This window comes from Microcaecilia unicolor, chromosome 4 (genome assembly GCF_901765095.1).
Source record: "Microcaecilia unicolor chromosome 4, aMicUni1.1, whole genome shotgun sequence".
Lineage (NCBI taxonomy): Eukaryota > Metazoa > Chordata > Amphibia > Gymnophiona > Siphonopidae > Microcaecilia > Microcaecilia unicolor.
This window is the reverse complement of record NC_044034.1, coordinates 333,207,227-333,224,768: the sequence shown is the minus strand read 5'-3', so window position 1 is coordinate 333,224,768 and position 17,542 is coordinate 333,207,227. Positions and strand designations below refer to the sequence as shown.

At 42.8% G+C, this 17,542-nt stretch overlaps 1 protein-coding gene across 5 annotated transcripts in view; it reads right to left on the bottom strand.

Annotated features, from left to right (window-relative positions):
* PDLIM2 (PDZ and LIM domain 2) overlaps nt 1-17,542 on the bottom strand; it is a 91,885-nt gene that overhangs the window by 51,198 nt on the left and 23,145 nt on the right. For 4 of the 5 annotated variants that reach the window (XM_030202026.1, XM_030202027.1, XM_030202028.1 and 1 more), the window contains exons 3-6: nt 14,381-14,532; nt 9,090-9,141; nt 6,789-6,958; nt 6,591-6,672 (exon numbers count right to left, since the gene is read on the bottom strand). In XM_030202026.1, coding sequence (XP_030057886.1) covers nt 6,591-6,672; nt 6,789-6,958; nt 9,090-9,141; nt 14,381-14,532 — 456 coding nt within the window. The remainder of the gene's footprint in view (nt 1-6,590; nt 6,673-6,788; nt 6,959-9,089; nt 9,142-14,380; nt 14,533-17,542) is intronic. The other variant, XM_030202030.1, reaches the window with a different exon arrangement.

Genomic DNA, 17,542 nt, shown 5'->3' with positions numbered 1-17,542 from the left:
GAGGGCTTGGTAGGAAAACAACTAATGGACTACATATCACACTTCTCCTTACTTCACTACACACAATCGGGATTTAGACCCAACTACAGAAACGAAACAGTTAACATTAGATTATTATCTAAATTCAGATGAATCTTAAGTATGGGTAGGAAGTTTATCTTACTACAATTCGATATGTCCAGTGCATTTGATGTGGTAGATCACATCTTATCTACAATTCTTGATGCAATGGGCATCTACAGAGATGTTCAAAGTGGTTCATGGGGTTCCTCAAATCCAGAACATACAAAGTCAAAATGGGAGGATCCACCTCTCCAGCCTGGTTCCCAGACTGTGGAGTTCCACAGGGATCTGCAATATCGCCCATTCTCTAACATCACGATGGAATCCCTAGGTCGCTTCCTAGAGGCTAAGGTTTGCAATCTTTTATGTACGCCAGTGACATGACTATTTATCTTCCCTTTGACACTCAAATTCAGGTTATCCTTTCTAACAGTCAATCAATCTTAGATCTCATGGAGAATTGGGCAACATCATTCCATCTAAAATTCCACAGCAAGAAAACTAAATTTCTCATAATTTCTAGTCCTAACAACTTCCTCAATCAGACCAGTTTTACCATCAATCAGACAAACTATTAATTGGAACATAATTTGAAAATTCTTGGGATCATCATCGACCAAGTCCTATCCTGTGAAGATCAAGTTCATTCTGTAGTAACCAAAACCTTTAGAACTTTATGGAAGCTGAAAAGAATCAGATCTTTCTTCCCGTTTTCTACTTTTCATTCCCTTATACAAACATTAGTCATTCATAATTGGATTACTGCAACTCAGTCTATTTAGGGAATAAGGAATTCCTCATCAAAAAACTTCAAACTACCCTAAATACTGCTGCTAGACTCGTATGCAAAGCTTCAAAATTCAATAGGGCATGCCCACTACTATCTAAATTACACTGGCTACCAAAGCCAGAATCATCTTGAAAACATGTGCATTCATCTTCAAAATTATCTATGGCATGAGCCCAGATTACATGATGAAGCTGATAGTTTCTTGATCTAGTAGATGTATTGAAGGTAGGTAAATCTATCTCATACTATATTTTCCTAGCTATAAAAACATCAGATGTAAATCCATATTGAACAGAGATTTCTCACAAACAGGTTCAAAATGGTGGAACACCAACCCTAGTGAGATTAAAATAATTACCAACTATCTAATATTTCGCAAATTTCTCAAGACATTCCTTTTTAACAAATGTTTGCATTGTTAGACAATGAACTAAACAGAAAATGTTATGCTATCTTTGTTTGCTCTTTTCAAAATCTCACTGTTTATGTTTTCTTCATACTTGTAAAAATAGATTGTATGAATTTCTAGTCTTAATTATGTCACATAGAACTGAATAATTAACATTTGGATTATGTAGGATATACCAATAAACAAGTTAGTCCATTTTTTAAAGTATTAATACATTTTATGACTAGCTTTCAAAAGCCATAACCTTCTCTCTCAGGTTAGGAATCAACAAAAGATGACAGTGTCTGGAAAAAATGGGACCCCCAACACTTTTCCAAATAACACAAGAATGTCCTACTGCAGCAGAAACTTCTGCCTGAAATTTGAGGCATTTCCGAGTACTTTATTTTTCAACAGGATGGAGATCCAGTGCATCCAGTTGAGCTCTTAATTAATGGTACCCCAGAATTCATTGAGCCAACAGCTCAGTGGTGTTGAAGACTTCATGAATGAGTCAAGGTTGAAGGAGGACACTTTGAACACAAATTATGAACTAAGAAAAAAACCCCATTTTACTATTTTCAAAGGTCATACTAAATGTTTAAACAATTGCAATGTATTTTGAAGGGTCCCATTTTTTTCTGGACACCGTGTATATCAATTGCAGCAGAGTCATCCAAATAAGACCAACTGGAGAGAATGTGATAAAGAGCAAATAAGTTGGATCTCATAACATACAAGATTCAATTCTCACATAAACGCCATAAGATCATCCCGCAAATTTCTCAATCTGCACTTCCCCAGCTGTAAAGGACTAAAATACAAGCTGATACACGACACCACCTTCTCCTACATGAGCACGCAGTTGTGGAATGCATTACCTACAGCCCTAAAAGCTATTGAAGAAATAACTAACTTCCGCAAATCATTGAAGACGCATCTACTACTACTATTTAGCATTTCTATAGCGCTACAGGGCATACGCAGCGCTGCACAAACATAGAAGAAAGACAGTCCCTGCTCAAAGAGCTTACAATCTAATAGACAAAAAATAAATAAAGTAAGCAAATCAAATCAATTAATGTGAACGGGAAGGAAGAGAGGAGGGTAGGTGGAGGCGAGTGGATACAAGTGGTTACGAGTCAAAAGCAATGTTAAAGAGGTGGGCTTTCAGTCTAGATTTAAAGGTGGCCAAGGATGGGGCAAGACGTAGGGGCTCAGGAAGTTTATTCCAGGCGTAGGGTGCAGCGAGACAGAAGGCGCGAAGTCTGGAGTTGGCAGTAGTGGAGAAGGGAACAGATAAGAAGGATTTATCCATGGAGCGGAGTGCACGGGAAGGGGTGTAGGGAAGGACGAGTGTGGAGAGATACTGGGGAGCAGCAGAGTGAATACATTTATAGGTTAGTAGAAGAAGTTTGAACAGGATGCGAAAACGGATAGGGAGCCAGTGAAGGGTCTTGAGGAGAGGGGTAGTATGAGTAAAGCGACCCTGGCGGAAGATGAGACGGACAGCAGAGTTTTGAACTGACTGGCCTACAAAGAGAACCCATAACCTTACAAAACTACCTCACTAATCTACCCAGTTATTAAAGTCCACCTTCTATCCTGCCTAACACTTTCCTTCTCTCTCCCCTCACTTAACATGGAATGATTATGTCATAACCAAACTCTGTAAGCCACATTGAGCCTGCAAATAGGTGGGAAAATGTGGGATACAAATGCAATAAATAAATAAAGGTCGGGAATCAAAAAGACAGCTCAGAATGGATGAGGGATCAGCAAGTTCAACTGGTTGCCCTAAAAGTAATGGGTAGAGCTCAGGCAAACAGGAATTCCTAGTAAGACACATAGTGATTGATTTAGAGGAATTCAGTTATAGATTGTCTTTCAACCAACCAAGGAGTAATTAAGGCAATTAAGTGGTATCAAGTCAAGGGAAAGGGGAATGGGACTTGATATACCGCCTTTCTGAGGTTTTTGCAACTACATTCAAAGCGGTTTACATATATTCAGGTACTTATTTTGTACCAGGGGCAATGGAGGGTTAAGTAACTTGCCCAGAGTCCCAAGGAGCTGCAGTGGGAATTGAACGCAGTTCCCCAGGATCAAAGTCCACTGCACTAACCACTAGGCTACTCCTCCACTCCAACATGGCATGGATCAACAAAGGCAACCAACTGTATGTTGTCAAAGTAGCTACTAATGCCCAAAGACTGAATCAGAGTGGCAAGTGGCCTTAAGAATGTGTTAAAATACTTAGTGGTATGATTGTTCATATGGTTTTAAGTATGTTAAGTGTTAAATGGTTTAACACTGTACACTGCAGTGTATATATTCACATAGGTTTTGTTTTATATTGCAGTATGCAGATGCCTACTTGTATTTTTGTTTCACAGTTATGTTTTGCCTCGTCGGACATTTTGCTGTGCTCAACATTCCCTTCCATTTTGATGCTCTGCATTTATTTTTTGTCTTATAAGAAGTCGATTGTCGGCTTAGATCCTCAGGCTTTGTAAACTGCTTTGTTGTGCTATTTGCAGTAGGATTACTTTTAAAACTTGATGATGGCTCATCATTTTCTATGTACGGGTATCCCAGTCTATTTATCAACTTATCTTAGTGGGCCCTTTTACTAAATCTTACCTCACATTAAATGCTATGCGACCTATTTTATACCTATGGGCCAGGTGGCAATTAGCACATGATAATGTCCATTAGAATGTGCTAAGCTACAGTAATGGGGCCCCTTAGTCTTTATTGCCCACAGTGTTCTTTTAAAATCTTCACAATCTAAATTATCTGTTCAGACAGCACTGTAGCTAAATTGAGACTGGACCCATCGCGTACTAAGAGGTCCTTTTACAAAGGCACGCCAATGGATTTAGCGTGTGCTAAAAAATTAGTGTTTAAGGGCCCCCTTTACCAAGCTGTGGCAAAAGGGGGGCTGGCACTGGCGTCGGAGTGTGTTTTACACGCGTGCCGAGGCCTCCTTTTACCGCAGCTAGTAAAAGGGAAGTCTCGCCTTCCTGCAGAAAATGGCTGTGCGGCAAGTAAACAGGCAGCACGTGGCACTGACCGATTACCACCGGAAATGACGGTGTGCTAGGGGTGGGAAGTACCGCCGGGCTGCTGCTGCAGTAGCCCGGCGGTACTTCCTGTATAGCGAGCGGTAAGCCTGCGATGGGCTTACCGCTGCTTAGTAAAAAGGAGCCCTAAGTGCCATGCAGCTCATAGGTATACAATTGGCTGTACCTTAGTAAAAGGACCCTCAAATGTTAGTGGTGTGGCACCAACCCTTTGCATTGCATTACCATCGAATCTTAGACTACAGCGATTCAAAGCAGGAGTGAAATTCTGGTTGTTCACCCAGCCTTTTTCCTGATTATAGTAACAGTAAAGTAGGTATTCACCCTTGATTTGTTGGTTATTTGACCTTAAAACAACCCTGACATAGTGATGTTCCTGCAATACCGAGAGTGGTGCATCTTTTGTAATTTTGTGTTGCAGCTATACTGCACGCTGGTTCCTTGACACCCTTCATATCTTTCTTCTTTTCCTTTTACCTTCTTTCTGAAGAGAGGCTGAGAAGGCTAGGGCTTTTCAGTTTGGAGAAGAGACGGCTGAGGGGAGATATGATAGAAGTGTATAAAATAATGAGTGGAATGGATCGGGTGGATGTGAAGCGACTGTTCACGCTATCCAAAAATATTAGGACTAGAGGGCATGAGTTGAAGCTACAGTGTGGTAAATTTAAAACGAATCGGAGAAAATTTTTCTTCACCCAACGTGTAATTAGACTCTGGAATTCGTTGCCGGAGAACGTGGTACGGGCGGTTAGCTTGACGGAGTTTAAAAAGGGGTTAGATAGATTCCTAAAGGACAAGTCCATAGACCGCTATTAAATGGACTTGGAAAAATTCCGCATTTTTAGGTATAACTTGTCTGGAATGTTTTTACGTTTGGGGAGCGTGCCAGGTGCCCTTGACCTGGATTGGCCACTGTCGGTGACAGGATGCTGGGCTAGATGGACCTTTGGTCTTTCCCAGTATGGCACTACTTATGTACTTATGTACTTATTTCTACCGCCATCTTGCTGTATCAGTTTTTTGTTTGTTTAATACATTTATACCCCACGTTTTCCCGCTAGATGCATGCTCAATGTGGCTTACATGAATCTGTAAGAAGGCTACAGTACAGAAAGTACAATTAAACAGTGAAAAAGATAGTAAACATCATTTAAACAACAATGTGTAAAAGATAATGGAGATAATAAAGATAATTAGTGTCCAAGAGACTTGATTAAACTAGGAGTTAATCAGAATTATGTTGAACCTGTAGAATAAGCCTTCTTGAACAAGACGGACTTCAATAATTTTCTGAAATTTAAGTAGTTCTGGGTAGATTTTACTGATTTGGGTAAAGCATTCCACAGCTGTGTACCTATGAATGTGAAGTTGGAGGCATAGGCAGATTTGTACTTAAGGCCACCACAATCTGGGTAATGTAAATTTAAGTAGGATCTTGATAAACTGGATCTATTTCTGAGTGGCAAGTCAACCAATTCAAGCATATATTCTGGAACTTCCCCAAAAATAATTCTGTGAATTAAGGTGCAGACCTTGAAGGCAACTTGTTCCTTTCTATGGTACTTATTGTTCTGTTCAACTCCCTCCTTCTGTGCTTGCGTTGTGTGTTAGTTTTAGTTGTTGTACAAATTCTTATTATTACTGTACACCACCATGATTTTTTTTTCAAATCACATTCATAGGTCTATTAAACCTAAATAAATAAAAACATATTTAAAATAACATGCTCAAATAGGAGTAGCTTAAGGGTTAGTGCAGAGGGCTGAGAACCTGGGTTCAGTTCCCAGCTGCAGCCTTGTTACCCTGGGCAAGTCACTTAACCCTCCATTGCCCCAGGTACAAAGAACAGATAGTAAGCCCACTAGGGACATTAACAAAAGTGCCTGAATGAAATATGTAAACCGCTTTGATTGTATCACAGATCTAATCTAATAAAATAGAGAATCAGCTCCAGATGGTTCTGTTTATTGCAGCACCTCCAACGTGGCACAATATCGAACATTTTCTTGAAATCCAAGAACACCACAACCAGCACCCAAACTTGGCCTAATTCTCAGTTCACCCAATCACAGAAATTGATTAGATTTGACACAAACTCCCTCTGGTAAAACTATGCAACCCACTGGATTCTGTTTTACTATCTTCTCTCTCTCAATTGTCTCTCCAGAAACTTTCCTAGCTAGTTAGTGTTACCTCAGTAGTACATTTCAACTCTACATCGAGGGGCTTTAGTCTAGGTCTGTCCCTGTCCGCTGTTGTTTACCTGGACCCTGTCTTGCTTCAGCCCAATCGGAGAAGGTGTGCGATCCTGGACAAGATGAAGAGGACTTCCCTGAGTGGGTACACTGTAACACAGAAAAAGGTGGTGAGAGAAGTATGCTGCAGATAAAGTTTGTATTAGACTGATTCCAGCAGAGAGAGTCTCCCCCCCACAATCCCTCAGGTTACATGAGGCTCTGACCTGCGGCTGATCACAGCAGTCTCCATTCTCTCTTCATGAGGGCTGTAAGGTGCTGACCTCATTGCTATGGAGGAAAAAGGGCTGCTAGACCGAAGGCTGTTTGACCGCTGGCTGGAGTACTGAGACTCCTGAGGACTCCTGTTCTCATGTCTTTCTGCTTTGAAAGTATCCTGAGACCCAAGACAGAAAACTAATGTCAATTAATGGCATTAACACTTAGCTTGTTGAATATAAAGTTCAGGTTAAGATAATGCCTCCTTTACAATTGGGTTCCTGGAGTGACATGGAGATAAAAGCAGGGGGTTCTCAACCCAGTTCTCAGGGCACATCTAGCCAGTCAGCGTTTTCAGGATATCAATGACTACGCAAGTGATAGATCTGCATAGAATGGAGGTAGTGCATGCAAATCTACCTCATGCATATTCATGGGGGCATGGCAGTATAGCGGCATGAGCTCTGCCGACTGAGTGTGTCTTGTTGGTTTGCTGCTCCATACCTTTTTCCTTACTGAAGGATGCCTCATACCAAGAGAGAGGGGGTTATGAAACCAGTACCCTCAGCCGTGAGAACCTCCTCACCGTTTCAGCAAACATTAAGACCAGTATGCCATCCAGAACCCCATCCGAGCTGGAGAGGTGAACCCAGCTTTGCGGGAAGGAGGAGAGCTCTCACGTTTGGATTGGAAGCAACGCTCTCCCCTCCGGTGCTTGAACCTCCATCATGCCCGACTGGTGAACAGGCAATTGTTGGTGCCTTTCAAGTGGACGTTCTGTGAGAATTGGACCCAGGATGGGGTGCAATGCTGAGGGTGTCAGTGGTGCAACTGAGATCTTGGCCCAGCGAAAGCTCCAAAGGCAGTGTCTCTGGAAAGCAAATGGAAAACTCTCCAGAAGTTGAGTGGAACAGTGGAGAAGTCTGCAAAGGACATTTTGGCTCTTGTGAGTAAAATGGATAATTTAACTGAGTCCCTAGATGGTGTTAAGAAGGAATGTTCTATTCAAAATAGCAATGCTTCTTAAGGAAGAAGTTCTGGGACTACAAAATGTGATGGCAACTATTGTCAGTGATAAAATGGCTTTACACAGGAGAGTTGAACTCATTGAGAATTTTAATAGAAGACTGAATTTGTGTTTTCTTAATTTCCTTAAGTCTCTGGGGACTTCTCCAATAGAGGCTTTTAAAAGATATTTGATGGAAGTTTTGGGGTTTTCCCCAGATGTCTTGCCTTCCTCAAATAAAGGTTATTATATATACCATCTAAAACTCCACCTCAAAATATAAGACCTACATCTTTAGATGTTTCAGTCATTTTGGAGTCTTCCTTATCTGAGGAGTCAGAAAGGCGTACTCTTCTTGTCTCATTTGTTTTTGAACAGGGCTTGAACTCAGTAAAGAAGTTATATTGTCATAATTCTCAGAAACTCTATTATGGAAAGAAAGTTTGGTGTTATGAGACAAACTCATGAAAGAAGGAAAGCTTTTTTGTCTTCAAGACAGGAAACTGTTGTTGTTAGGTGCATCATTTCTATTGGTTTATCCCTGTAAATGTCTTGTCAAATATCTGGGGTTAACTATGTCTATTATGGTCCAAAGCAGTTGCGTGTTTTTATAGGCTTGAAGAAGATCTTGAAAGGATCCACTCAACCTACTTGAGATTCGAGCTTTGAAGTTTGATTTTTTTTCTCATGTTATAGCCATTTTAGTAGGATATGATTAGATATTTTCCTTCTGTATCTCCATGCTTTCCTTGTCCCTCCCCCTAGTGGTCTAAGGAAGAAGTTTACTTGTGTATATTTGTCAATGGTAATTTTCTTTTTAAACACATCTGTGTTTCTGTTGCAAGTGTTCTGCTTGTGATAATTTGAAAATCAATAAATATTAATTTAAAAAAATGAATTTTCATTTGGGTATCCTGAAAATTTGACTGGTTAGATGTGTGTCACAAGAACTGGGTTAAGACCCCTTGAAATAAGGAGACCTCCTGAGGTCATACAGCATTACAGAAGGTCGGTGGTTAGAACCAAACAGGAAGATAAAGTGACTGCTCTGGGGGTTAGGTAGAGAGTCCAAAGCAAAGAGAAGTCTCACCAGTAGACTTCATCTGCTCTCAGTTTAAGAAATGCTATGCTACACCTTTAGGGGGCAGAATAACACTTAATTAGCAAAACCTAACAAGCAAAACTGGAAAAGATTACTCCAAGAAAGGCAGAAAAGGAAGGGAAGGCTGCTTGCTGAAGACACCTGGGACACAGGTGCACAGCTGTGGCCCTCAATGCTCAGGAGGGAAAACAGACTTCATACCTGTGAGTGTGAGGCCACATCCCTGCTCTGATTAGGAGACAGACTTGCTCGCCTAGAATACCACAAAAGAGAAGACAAAAAGATTTTAGAAATGTTCTTTGTCCTGCATTCAGCAAAGCTTCAGGGCCCCACTATGGACACACACACACACAGAGGTCCCCCCCCCCCCTTGTTGTTTCACTAAAAGAAGCTTGCGGACGTGAGGGGGAAGACAGAGCAGGGCAGGCAATGCGATGGCGCCGGAGACTGGTGCTGGACAAGGCTTCAGGCTCCCATGGTCCCATGTAGCTATGCCACTGCTGCTGACAGTCCCTGCATCCAGCCTGGATGCAAGGGCTGTGATTTAAGGTGGTGATGGGAGGGGGGTGAAGACAGAGGTTGGGGACAAGGCATAACAGTATCAAGGTACATTATGGGTTTGCTGGATTTCTGCAGTCACTGTGTCACAATTTGTCTCCCAGTACAAAATTTGCTATTTCCTGCTGATTCATGCACAACCATTGACTGTTCTGCTGCCTTCTCTAAGAACCATCCACTGGACTGATTATATCATCTTCCCCTCCCCACTGGTTGCTGCCCATACACCCAGCCCCTTCTTTCTTTTCTACAGCTCTGGTGCAACAGTATGAAGTGGTCCAGTCAAATCAGTCTTGAGCTCTCTCTGCCAACCCTAATGTACTTGCCACTCCCAGGAGCATCCCAAGCTGAACGTATGTCCTTGTGCTCCCATCTCCTCTACTGCATTGTGGCCAAGTAGGGGAGGCAATGGACAGGCTGCAATTTTGGCACCCTGTGTAGCCATACCACCTGCACATAGCTCACTATGGCCTTGGCCACATCCCACTGCACTTCTTTCTCCTCAAGGCATCTTCTGCCTTGTGTTTTGAAGATGCCACAAGCATCTTCAAACACCAGGCACAAGATCAGCATCAGAGGTGTTGGGCCCATGACCTTTTGTTTCAAACATGCTTGTGGTAGCAGTCTTAAGGAGGTGGAGGAAGAATGGTGAGTAGGTGCAGTGCTGCCACAGGCTCCCACTGCCCCACCCTATAAGGTAACAGAAAATCACTTATGCAGTAATTGCTCTGGCCACATTTGGCACAAGGGAATGATCAGTTCTTGTCAGGCTGTGCACCAATGAAAAGAACAATGCCAAGGTGAAAATATATTATATATTAATAACAACATGGCAAAATGCAAAGCAAGTTACAAAACTATGTACACTCCCAAAAATATACTGATTATTACTAATAGATGTATGAAAATATATCTAGATAAGTAATTATACAACTATAATATCCTGAGAAAAGATTACCAATAGCAGCAGTATTAGGGGGCATGCAATGAAGCTGCAGTGTGGTAAATTTAAAACGAATCGTGTAGTTAAACTCTGGAGTTCGCTGCCGGAAAAAGTGGTTAAGGCGGTTAACTTAGCGGACTTCAAAAAAAGGTTGGACGGCTTCCTGGAGGAAAAGGCCATAGAATGTTATTGAATGGACGAGGGAATAATACAGTATTTCTAGGATGGGCGGGACAAATTGCTTGTTCTTTTGGCCGCTGTCAGTAACAGGGTGCTGGGCTTGATGGACCCTTGGTCTGTCCCAGCATGGCGATGCTTATGTACTTAGTCCTGAGACAACCAATCAGTTACAGGCAAAACCACCTAACTAAAACCTGAGTTATAAGAAGAAAATTCCTGCTTCTCTCACCCTTGTGGTCCCATAGGTCCAGAGTCCAAGGGGGTGTTGAATCAGCTTCTCTTCTGGTTACTCAATTCATAGAAAGCCACTGTACTTTGTGCAGTGCTCAGCACAGAGTTCTGTTCACAGGTGTTTGGGGGAAAATTAGTCTCTCTATCTCCTCTGAGAGAGATCCATTCACCATCAAATCATCTCTTCTTCCTTTCTCTCTTGTCCAGCATTGGCAGCCCTCTGGGTTAGGTGACACATATGGACCAATCACAAACTGTGTACTTCTGTCCAGCAGACTTCACAGTCATGACAATGAGAGGCTTTGTGATTCTGCCAAGAATCTCTTATCAGTCACAAGCCTATTGGTAGCAAATTCCCCTCCATGGTTCACAGATGCTCACGGAGATTCTGTCTCTATAAGACATGCTGCTATGCACCTTCCCAGGAGATAAGGCAGGCTAGTGGATGTGCACATGTCCTTGGATGAAGCCAGCACAGCTATGCCAAGTAGTAGTTTTCCTTTGTAGAAAGCTGATTTCTGTTAAATTCAATTCAGGCCTCAAGCTGCAGAATTCATATTAGATTAGGAAAAGATGGTCCAGGCCTAACCAGCAAAGGTGAGGGAGCAGGAAAAGACCACTAAACCCCCCCCCCCCCCCCCACCAACCTCTTCCCACTGAGTGCATGCAGATCTCTCTCATGTATATTTATTGCGGATATCCTGAAAACCTGAGGGGACTAGGTGTGCCTCAAGGACTGGGTTGAGAAGCATTACCCCAGCTGACCCACTAGTTCACCTAGGGTCAGCCCCAAGTTTCTACTGGCTGCTACATGCTCCCTCACTTGTACATCCTCCTGTCCTCACCAGGGGCATATCTGAGTGGGGCCACAGGGGCCTAGGTCCCCGCAGATTTCGCCCTGGACCCCCCTGCCAACACCTACCTTTGCTGGCGGGGGACCCCAACCCCCGCCAGCCGAGGTCCGCTTCCTCTAAAACTATTTGTTGAGCTGAGGTCTTTTAAGTTGTTCGTCCTCGCTCCCATTCCTCCGTGCTGCACGTTGTATGTGCAGGACGACGTACAACGTGCAGCGACGTCAGACAGACTCCGAAACTGGATTCCGGAGAGTTTCAACAGCAGCACGGAGGAGTGGGAGTGAGGACGAACAATTTAAAAGACCTCAGCTCAACGAATATTTTTAGAGGAAGTGGACCTCGGCTGGCAGGGGTTGGGGTCCCCCGCCAGCAAAGGTAGGTGTTGGCGGCGGTAGGGGGGGTGGTGGTGACGGCGGCAGGGGGTGGCAATGGCGGCGGCGGCAGGGGGGGCTATAATGTGCCCCCCCCCACCGAATCCCAGATATGCCCCTGGCATTCCCTGCCAGACATCCTCTCACCACACCCTTCTCTCTACACTACAGTTCATTCCTACTTTTCTACCCCCTCAGGGATGCATTGTACTGAGACAGGCAGAGCTTGAAGAAAGCTGTTGATGGCTCTCTCATTCTCCCTGTCTCCTCAGCTCGAAACCTTGGGGTCATCTTTGACTCTTCTCTCTCCTTCTCTGCTCATATCCAGCAGATTGCCAAGACCTGTCGTTTCTTTCTTTACAACATCCGTAAAATCCGCCCCTTTCTTTCCGAGCACTCTACCAAAACCCTCATCCACACCCTTGTCACCTCTCGTTTAGACTACTGCAATCTGCATCTTGCTGGCCTCCCACTTAGTCACCTCTCCCCTCTCCAGTTGGTTCAAAACTCTGCTGCCTGTCTCATCTTCCGCCAGGGACGCTTTACTCATACTACCCCTCTCCTCAAGACCCTTCACTGGCTCCCTATCCGTTTTCGCATCCTGTTCAAACTTCTTCTACTAACCTATAAATGTACTCACTCTGCTGCTCCCCAGTATCTCTCCACACTCGTCCTTCCCTACACCCCTTCCCGTGCACTCCGCTCCATGGATAAATCCTTCTTATCTGTTCCCTTCTCCACTACTGCCAACTCCAGACTTCGCGCCTTCTGTCTCGCTGCACCCTACGCCTGGAATAAACTTCCTGAGCCCCTACGTCTTGCCCCGTCCTTGGCCACCTTTAAATCTAGACTGAAAGCCCACCTCTTTAACATTGCTTTTGACTCGTAACCACTTGTAACCACTCGCCTCCACCTACCCTCCTCTCTTCCTTCCCGTTCACATTAATTGATTTGATTTGCTTACTTTATTTATTTTTTGTCTATTAGATTGTAAGCTCTTTGAGCAGGGACTGTCTTTCTTCTATGTTTGTGCAGCGCTGCGTATGCCTTGTAGCGCTATAGAAATGCTAAATAGTAGTAGTAGTAGTAGGTCCTGTTACAATAATGAAAGGAGGAAAAAGAGCAGAAGCTGAGAGAGTAGTAGCTGCAAGAGCAGGGCAAGAAGAGAAAGAAGTAAAGCAAAAAGGGTAAATGTATAACATGATGATAAAGAACAAGATGGAGAAATCTTTTCTAGGAACATTTTAAAAAGTCAGATTTTTAATAAAAATGTCTTATGTCATATTTTAACAAATACATCCAAATGTACAGTTACAGAGGACTATAAGTCCCTGCATCCTTCCATCTGTGGGCTAAAGCACTTCCATAAACATGCGTTAGCAACACACACAAAAATACATACCACATACTCCCATACACCCTCAAAAGCACAGTTTAGACTTACAACCACATGCAGACCACTGAGTGCAACCTTTCCACCACAAATATTTGTTCCCTTTCTCTCCAACCAGAGGCAGTTCAACAAATCTTCATCACCCTTAGAGCAGTATATTAAAAAACAAACAACAAAAACCCTGTATAGCCCCCCCCCCAAACAGTAAACATTCCATTATTCCCCAAATGGAGGGTGCCCCGTGACACCCAGTGTCTGTAATCAGAATGAGGAGAGGTGCATCAGAACTGGATGCAGCTTCCAGGAACCTGTCTGAAAAGAACCGACACAGCTTCCCCCCCCCCCCCCCCCCCGGCCTCTTGCACATGTATGCAACGGAAGGCCAGAAACAAGAAGTGAGCTAAAGATTCTGTACACAAGGACTGGTGGAGACTGTACTGACATCACCAAGAGCCCAGCAAGGCAGACCTACCAAGTCTCTCGCATTAAGCGGAAGACTCCCACTTCACAGGTCATCTCCTGCGCTCCCACCAGGGAGCAATGAACTCTGACTGAGCAGCTTCCCTTTCCATCAGCAGCAGGAGATGCATTACTAAGACCATCACCTCCTGCTGCTGCGGAACCAGTCTCATGATAAGAACTGCAAAATCTCGCAGCTCTTATCGCGAGACTGGTCTCTGCAGCAGCACGAGTTGATGTTTATTAAGGAGTCTCCTGCTGCCTGAGGAGGAGGTGGCTTGTTGGTGCTGGGGCTGAAGTCTGTCAGGGGCTGGAGCAAGGAGGTAGAGTGGGCAGAAGTGGGGCATGGCTTAAATCTCCCTCTTAAAGACTGGGCCCCCTTGGCAGGCATGACCCATTGCTGACAAAGCTGCCAGGAACACTGGCCTTCGCCACACCCTGTGCATGGAATTTACAGAAGGCACTCAGAGCTCTTTGAACCCTCTGCCCCGTTCCCTCAGTACCTTTCTATACTCAGCTGTAGTTTGGAGGAGCTACATTTGATCCTGTTCTGAGCCTCCATATTTAACATATCCTCTGTGCTCTCCCCATTGATGCATACAATCACATCGGCAGGTCGTAGATCTGCTGCTGCGGCCTTGCTGCCCTCAAAGACCTGCAGTGAAAATGGAAAGAATATGCCACAAAGCCAAAGACATATTGATAAACTGCTTAAACAGATGGAGGATAGACATAAAACTCTCTAAACTGCCCAGTGGTGGGGGTAAAAAAGGGGAAATACAGAATCCTATACAATCACTTAGCAAAGGAGGGGGGCGGGGCAAAGATCCCTATAATTACAAAGTGAGGAAAAGGAGCAGGCAAAGAGAGCCACGGAAACCTATAATGACCCTGTAGGCACAGGAGATGTGAAAAACTGTATAGTGGCCCAGCATGGAGAGGCACAGAACACTCTAATGGTCATGAAAGTGAGAGTATAGAATCCTATAATTAGCCAGCAAGACAGAGGTACAGAATGCCATAATTCCACAGTGCATGTGAGGCATAAAACCCTACAATGGCCAAGAAAGGGAGAGGATGACTCAGATACAGAAAAACAAAGACCTTGCAGTCAAGACGACAAACAAGCACAGCGAAGGCGACTAAAGGATTAGCCAGACGATATAAAGTTCAAATATTTATTAGCACTCAAGCCTCAACACAAGCCATGTTTCGGCCTAATGGGGCTGCATCAAGAGTCTCAAAACGATGTTTGCAAAACGGTCCTAATGGCACCTTAAATTAAAGAGATGGCGTCCATCACATAATGGTGAACAAATAAAGGAAGCAACAAAGAACTTTTTTCAACACCTTCAGAACAGTTAATTGCTGGATTCAAGTGCGATTAACTGTACTAAAAGAATCCACCGTTACATGAAAACTGGCGGACATGAGGATCTATAAAGACTACAGCGTTACTTCTATCACTTTAATTTGAGGTGTCATTGTGACCGTTTTGCAAACATTCTTTTGAGACTCCCGATGCAAGCCCATTAGTCCTAAACACGGCCTATGTTGAGTCTTGGATGCTAATAAATATTTTAACTTTTTACATTGTCTGGCTAATCCTTTAGTCACCTTCACTGTGGCTTGTGTTTGTCAAGAAAGTGAGAGCACAGAATCCTATAATTACCTAGCAAGACAGAGGCACAGCATACCACAATTCCGCAGTGCATGGGAGGCATAAAACCCTACAATGGCCAAGAAAGAGAGAGTAAAGAATCCTATAAATACCCAGCAAGACAGAAGCACAAAATACTATAATTCTGCAGTGCATGGGAGGCATAGAACTCTATCATCACCCAATGAGGGGGTAGAGATGTAGAACATTAGAATGGCCCAGTGATGAAAGAGCAAAATTTTATATGGCCCAATGGGGGGAGGCGCAAAATATCTGAATGGTTTAATGTGAATAAATTGCTATTGAATTCTAGGAAAACTGAAATTGTTCTAGTTGGTCATTAAGGATTATTATCTGGCTTACCCAGGGTTCATATTGGCACTACGGATATTGGCCTGGTGTTTGAAATTAAGAATCTTGATGTATTTTTAGATTATGCTTTGAATGTGGAAAGCCAAATTGCTCATTTATTGCTCATCTTAGAAGCTGCACCAGGCAAGAACTTTACATCCTTACCTGGATCATCATTCTTTTCAGGCTGCAGTGCAGGCACTGCCATTCTCTGTTCTTGATTATTGTAATGGTTTATGCATGGCTCAATCCAATATGCTCACACAGGCTTCAGGTGGTACAGAATATTGCAGCCAGGGTAATCTTGGGTCAACCAAATGGGATTCATCAACTCCGTTGTTATGACATCTACATTAGCTGCCTGTTCATGTAATGGCCAGGTCTAAGATTTTGGGTTCAAATTTTGGTGTCAGGACTACATATTTTCACGTATGGATTACTGTAATTCTTTATATTTAGGAATCTCTTAAGTATTATCTTGTTTACAATTACTTCATATTATATAAAACTAAAAGTGAAAAGATTACTCCCGTATTGAGAGAATTCTATTGGCTCCCTGTGGCTACTAGAATAGATTTCACATTTTTTTTGTTTTGTACTCAAAACTTCTGTAGGGTAACTGTCCTCAATACTTATCCACATTTGTGAAGATTCACCCTACTTCAGTATCCAACCATTCCATTCAAATCAACAAACTTGAAATTATGTTTCCTTCATCATTTGGACTCTCCTCAATAAGCAAAAGAGTTTTCAAAGCAGTTGATCCTCAAAAATGGAATTCTCTGACTTTTAGAAAAACTGTCTGAGGTTTTCGTAAAATGTTAAATGGGGCCCCGTTTACTAAACCGCGTTGTAGGCAAGCTATTGTTTTTAGCACATGCTAAAAATTGGCGCGTGCTAATGCTAGAGGCACCCATAGGAATATATGGGTGTCTATAGCAATAAGTGTGCTAAAAACGATAGCGTGCCTTAGTAAACAGGGCCCCTGGTTTTATGTTAAATACTCAGGATAATATTTTATAAAATTACTTTTTAATGGGTTTTTAAAACTTGTGATGATAAAAATATTTTCTTTTGTAAAGCATTCCGAGTTCATCGGGTGAAGATGGTATATACAAATTCTGTTTATTATTATTTATTCATAGAGAAAATAACATGGATAAACCCACTTATTTGAGGGCAAAACATTTGTGGTGTGTGCCAGATGCACTTTGAGATCGTCTCAGGGTGCTTTGTTGACAATCCCAAGTCAATATGCATCTGTTATAGAAATCTGGGGAGTTTTAGGAGATGGCTTTTTCTTATTTTCTGTTACCAGTTTTATTTTATTTATTTATTTTTATTTTATATATTTGATGTCATTTTACTGATTGCATATGTTTTAATCTTTTGTATACTGCATTGGGCAATCGTTGATTGGGATTGAAGATTATACATTTGTAAATAAAGTGGTGGAGGTGGAGAATTTAAATTCTATAATGGCTGCACATGAGGTGGCAAAGAAGGCTGGACTGGATAATTTTCTGACAACCCATCAAGCAACTGGGCCACAGGACAGGTGGAATAAGCTCCATCAGCATGATTCTTTTTAACTTATGTGTTCAGACTCGGTGCCTTACAGTGTCGTTTTATTAAGACAAACCATCCAGAATTC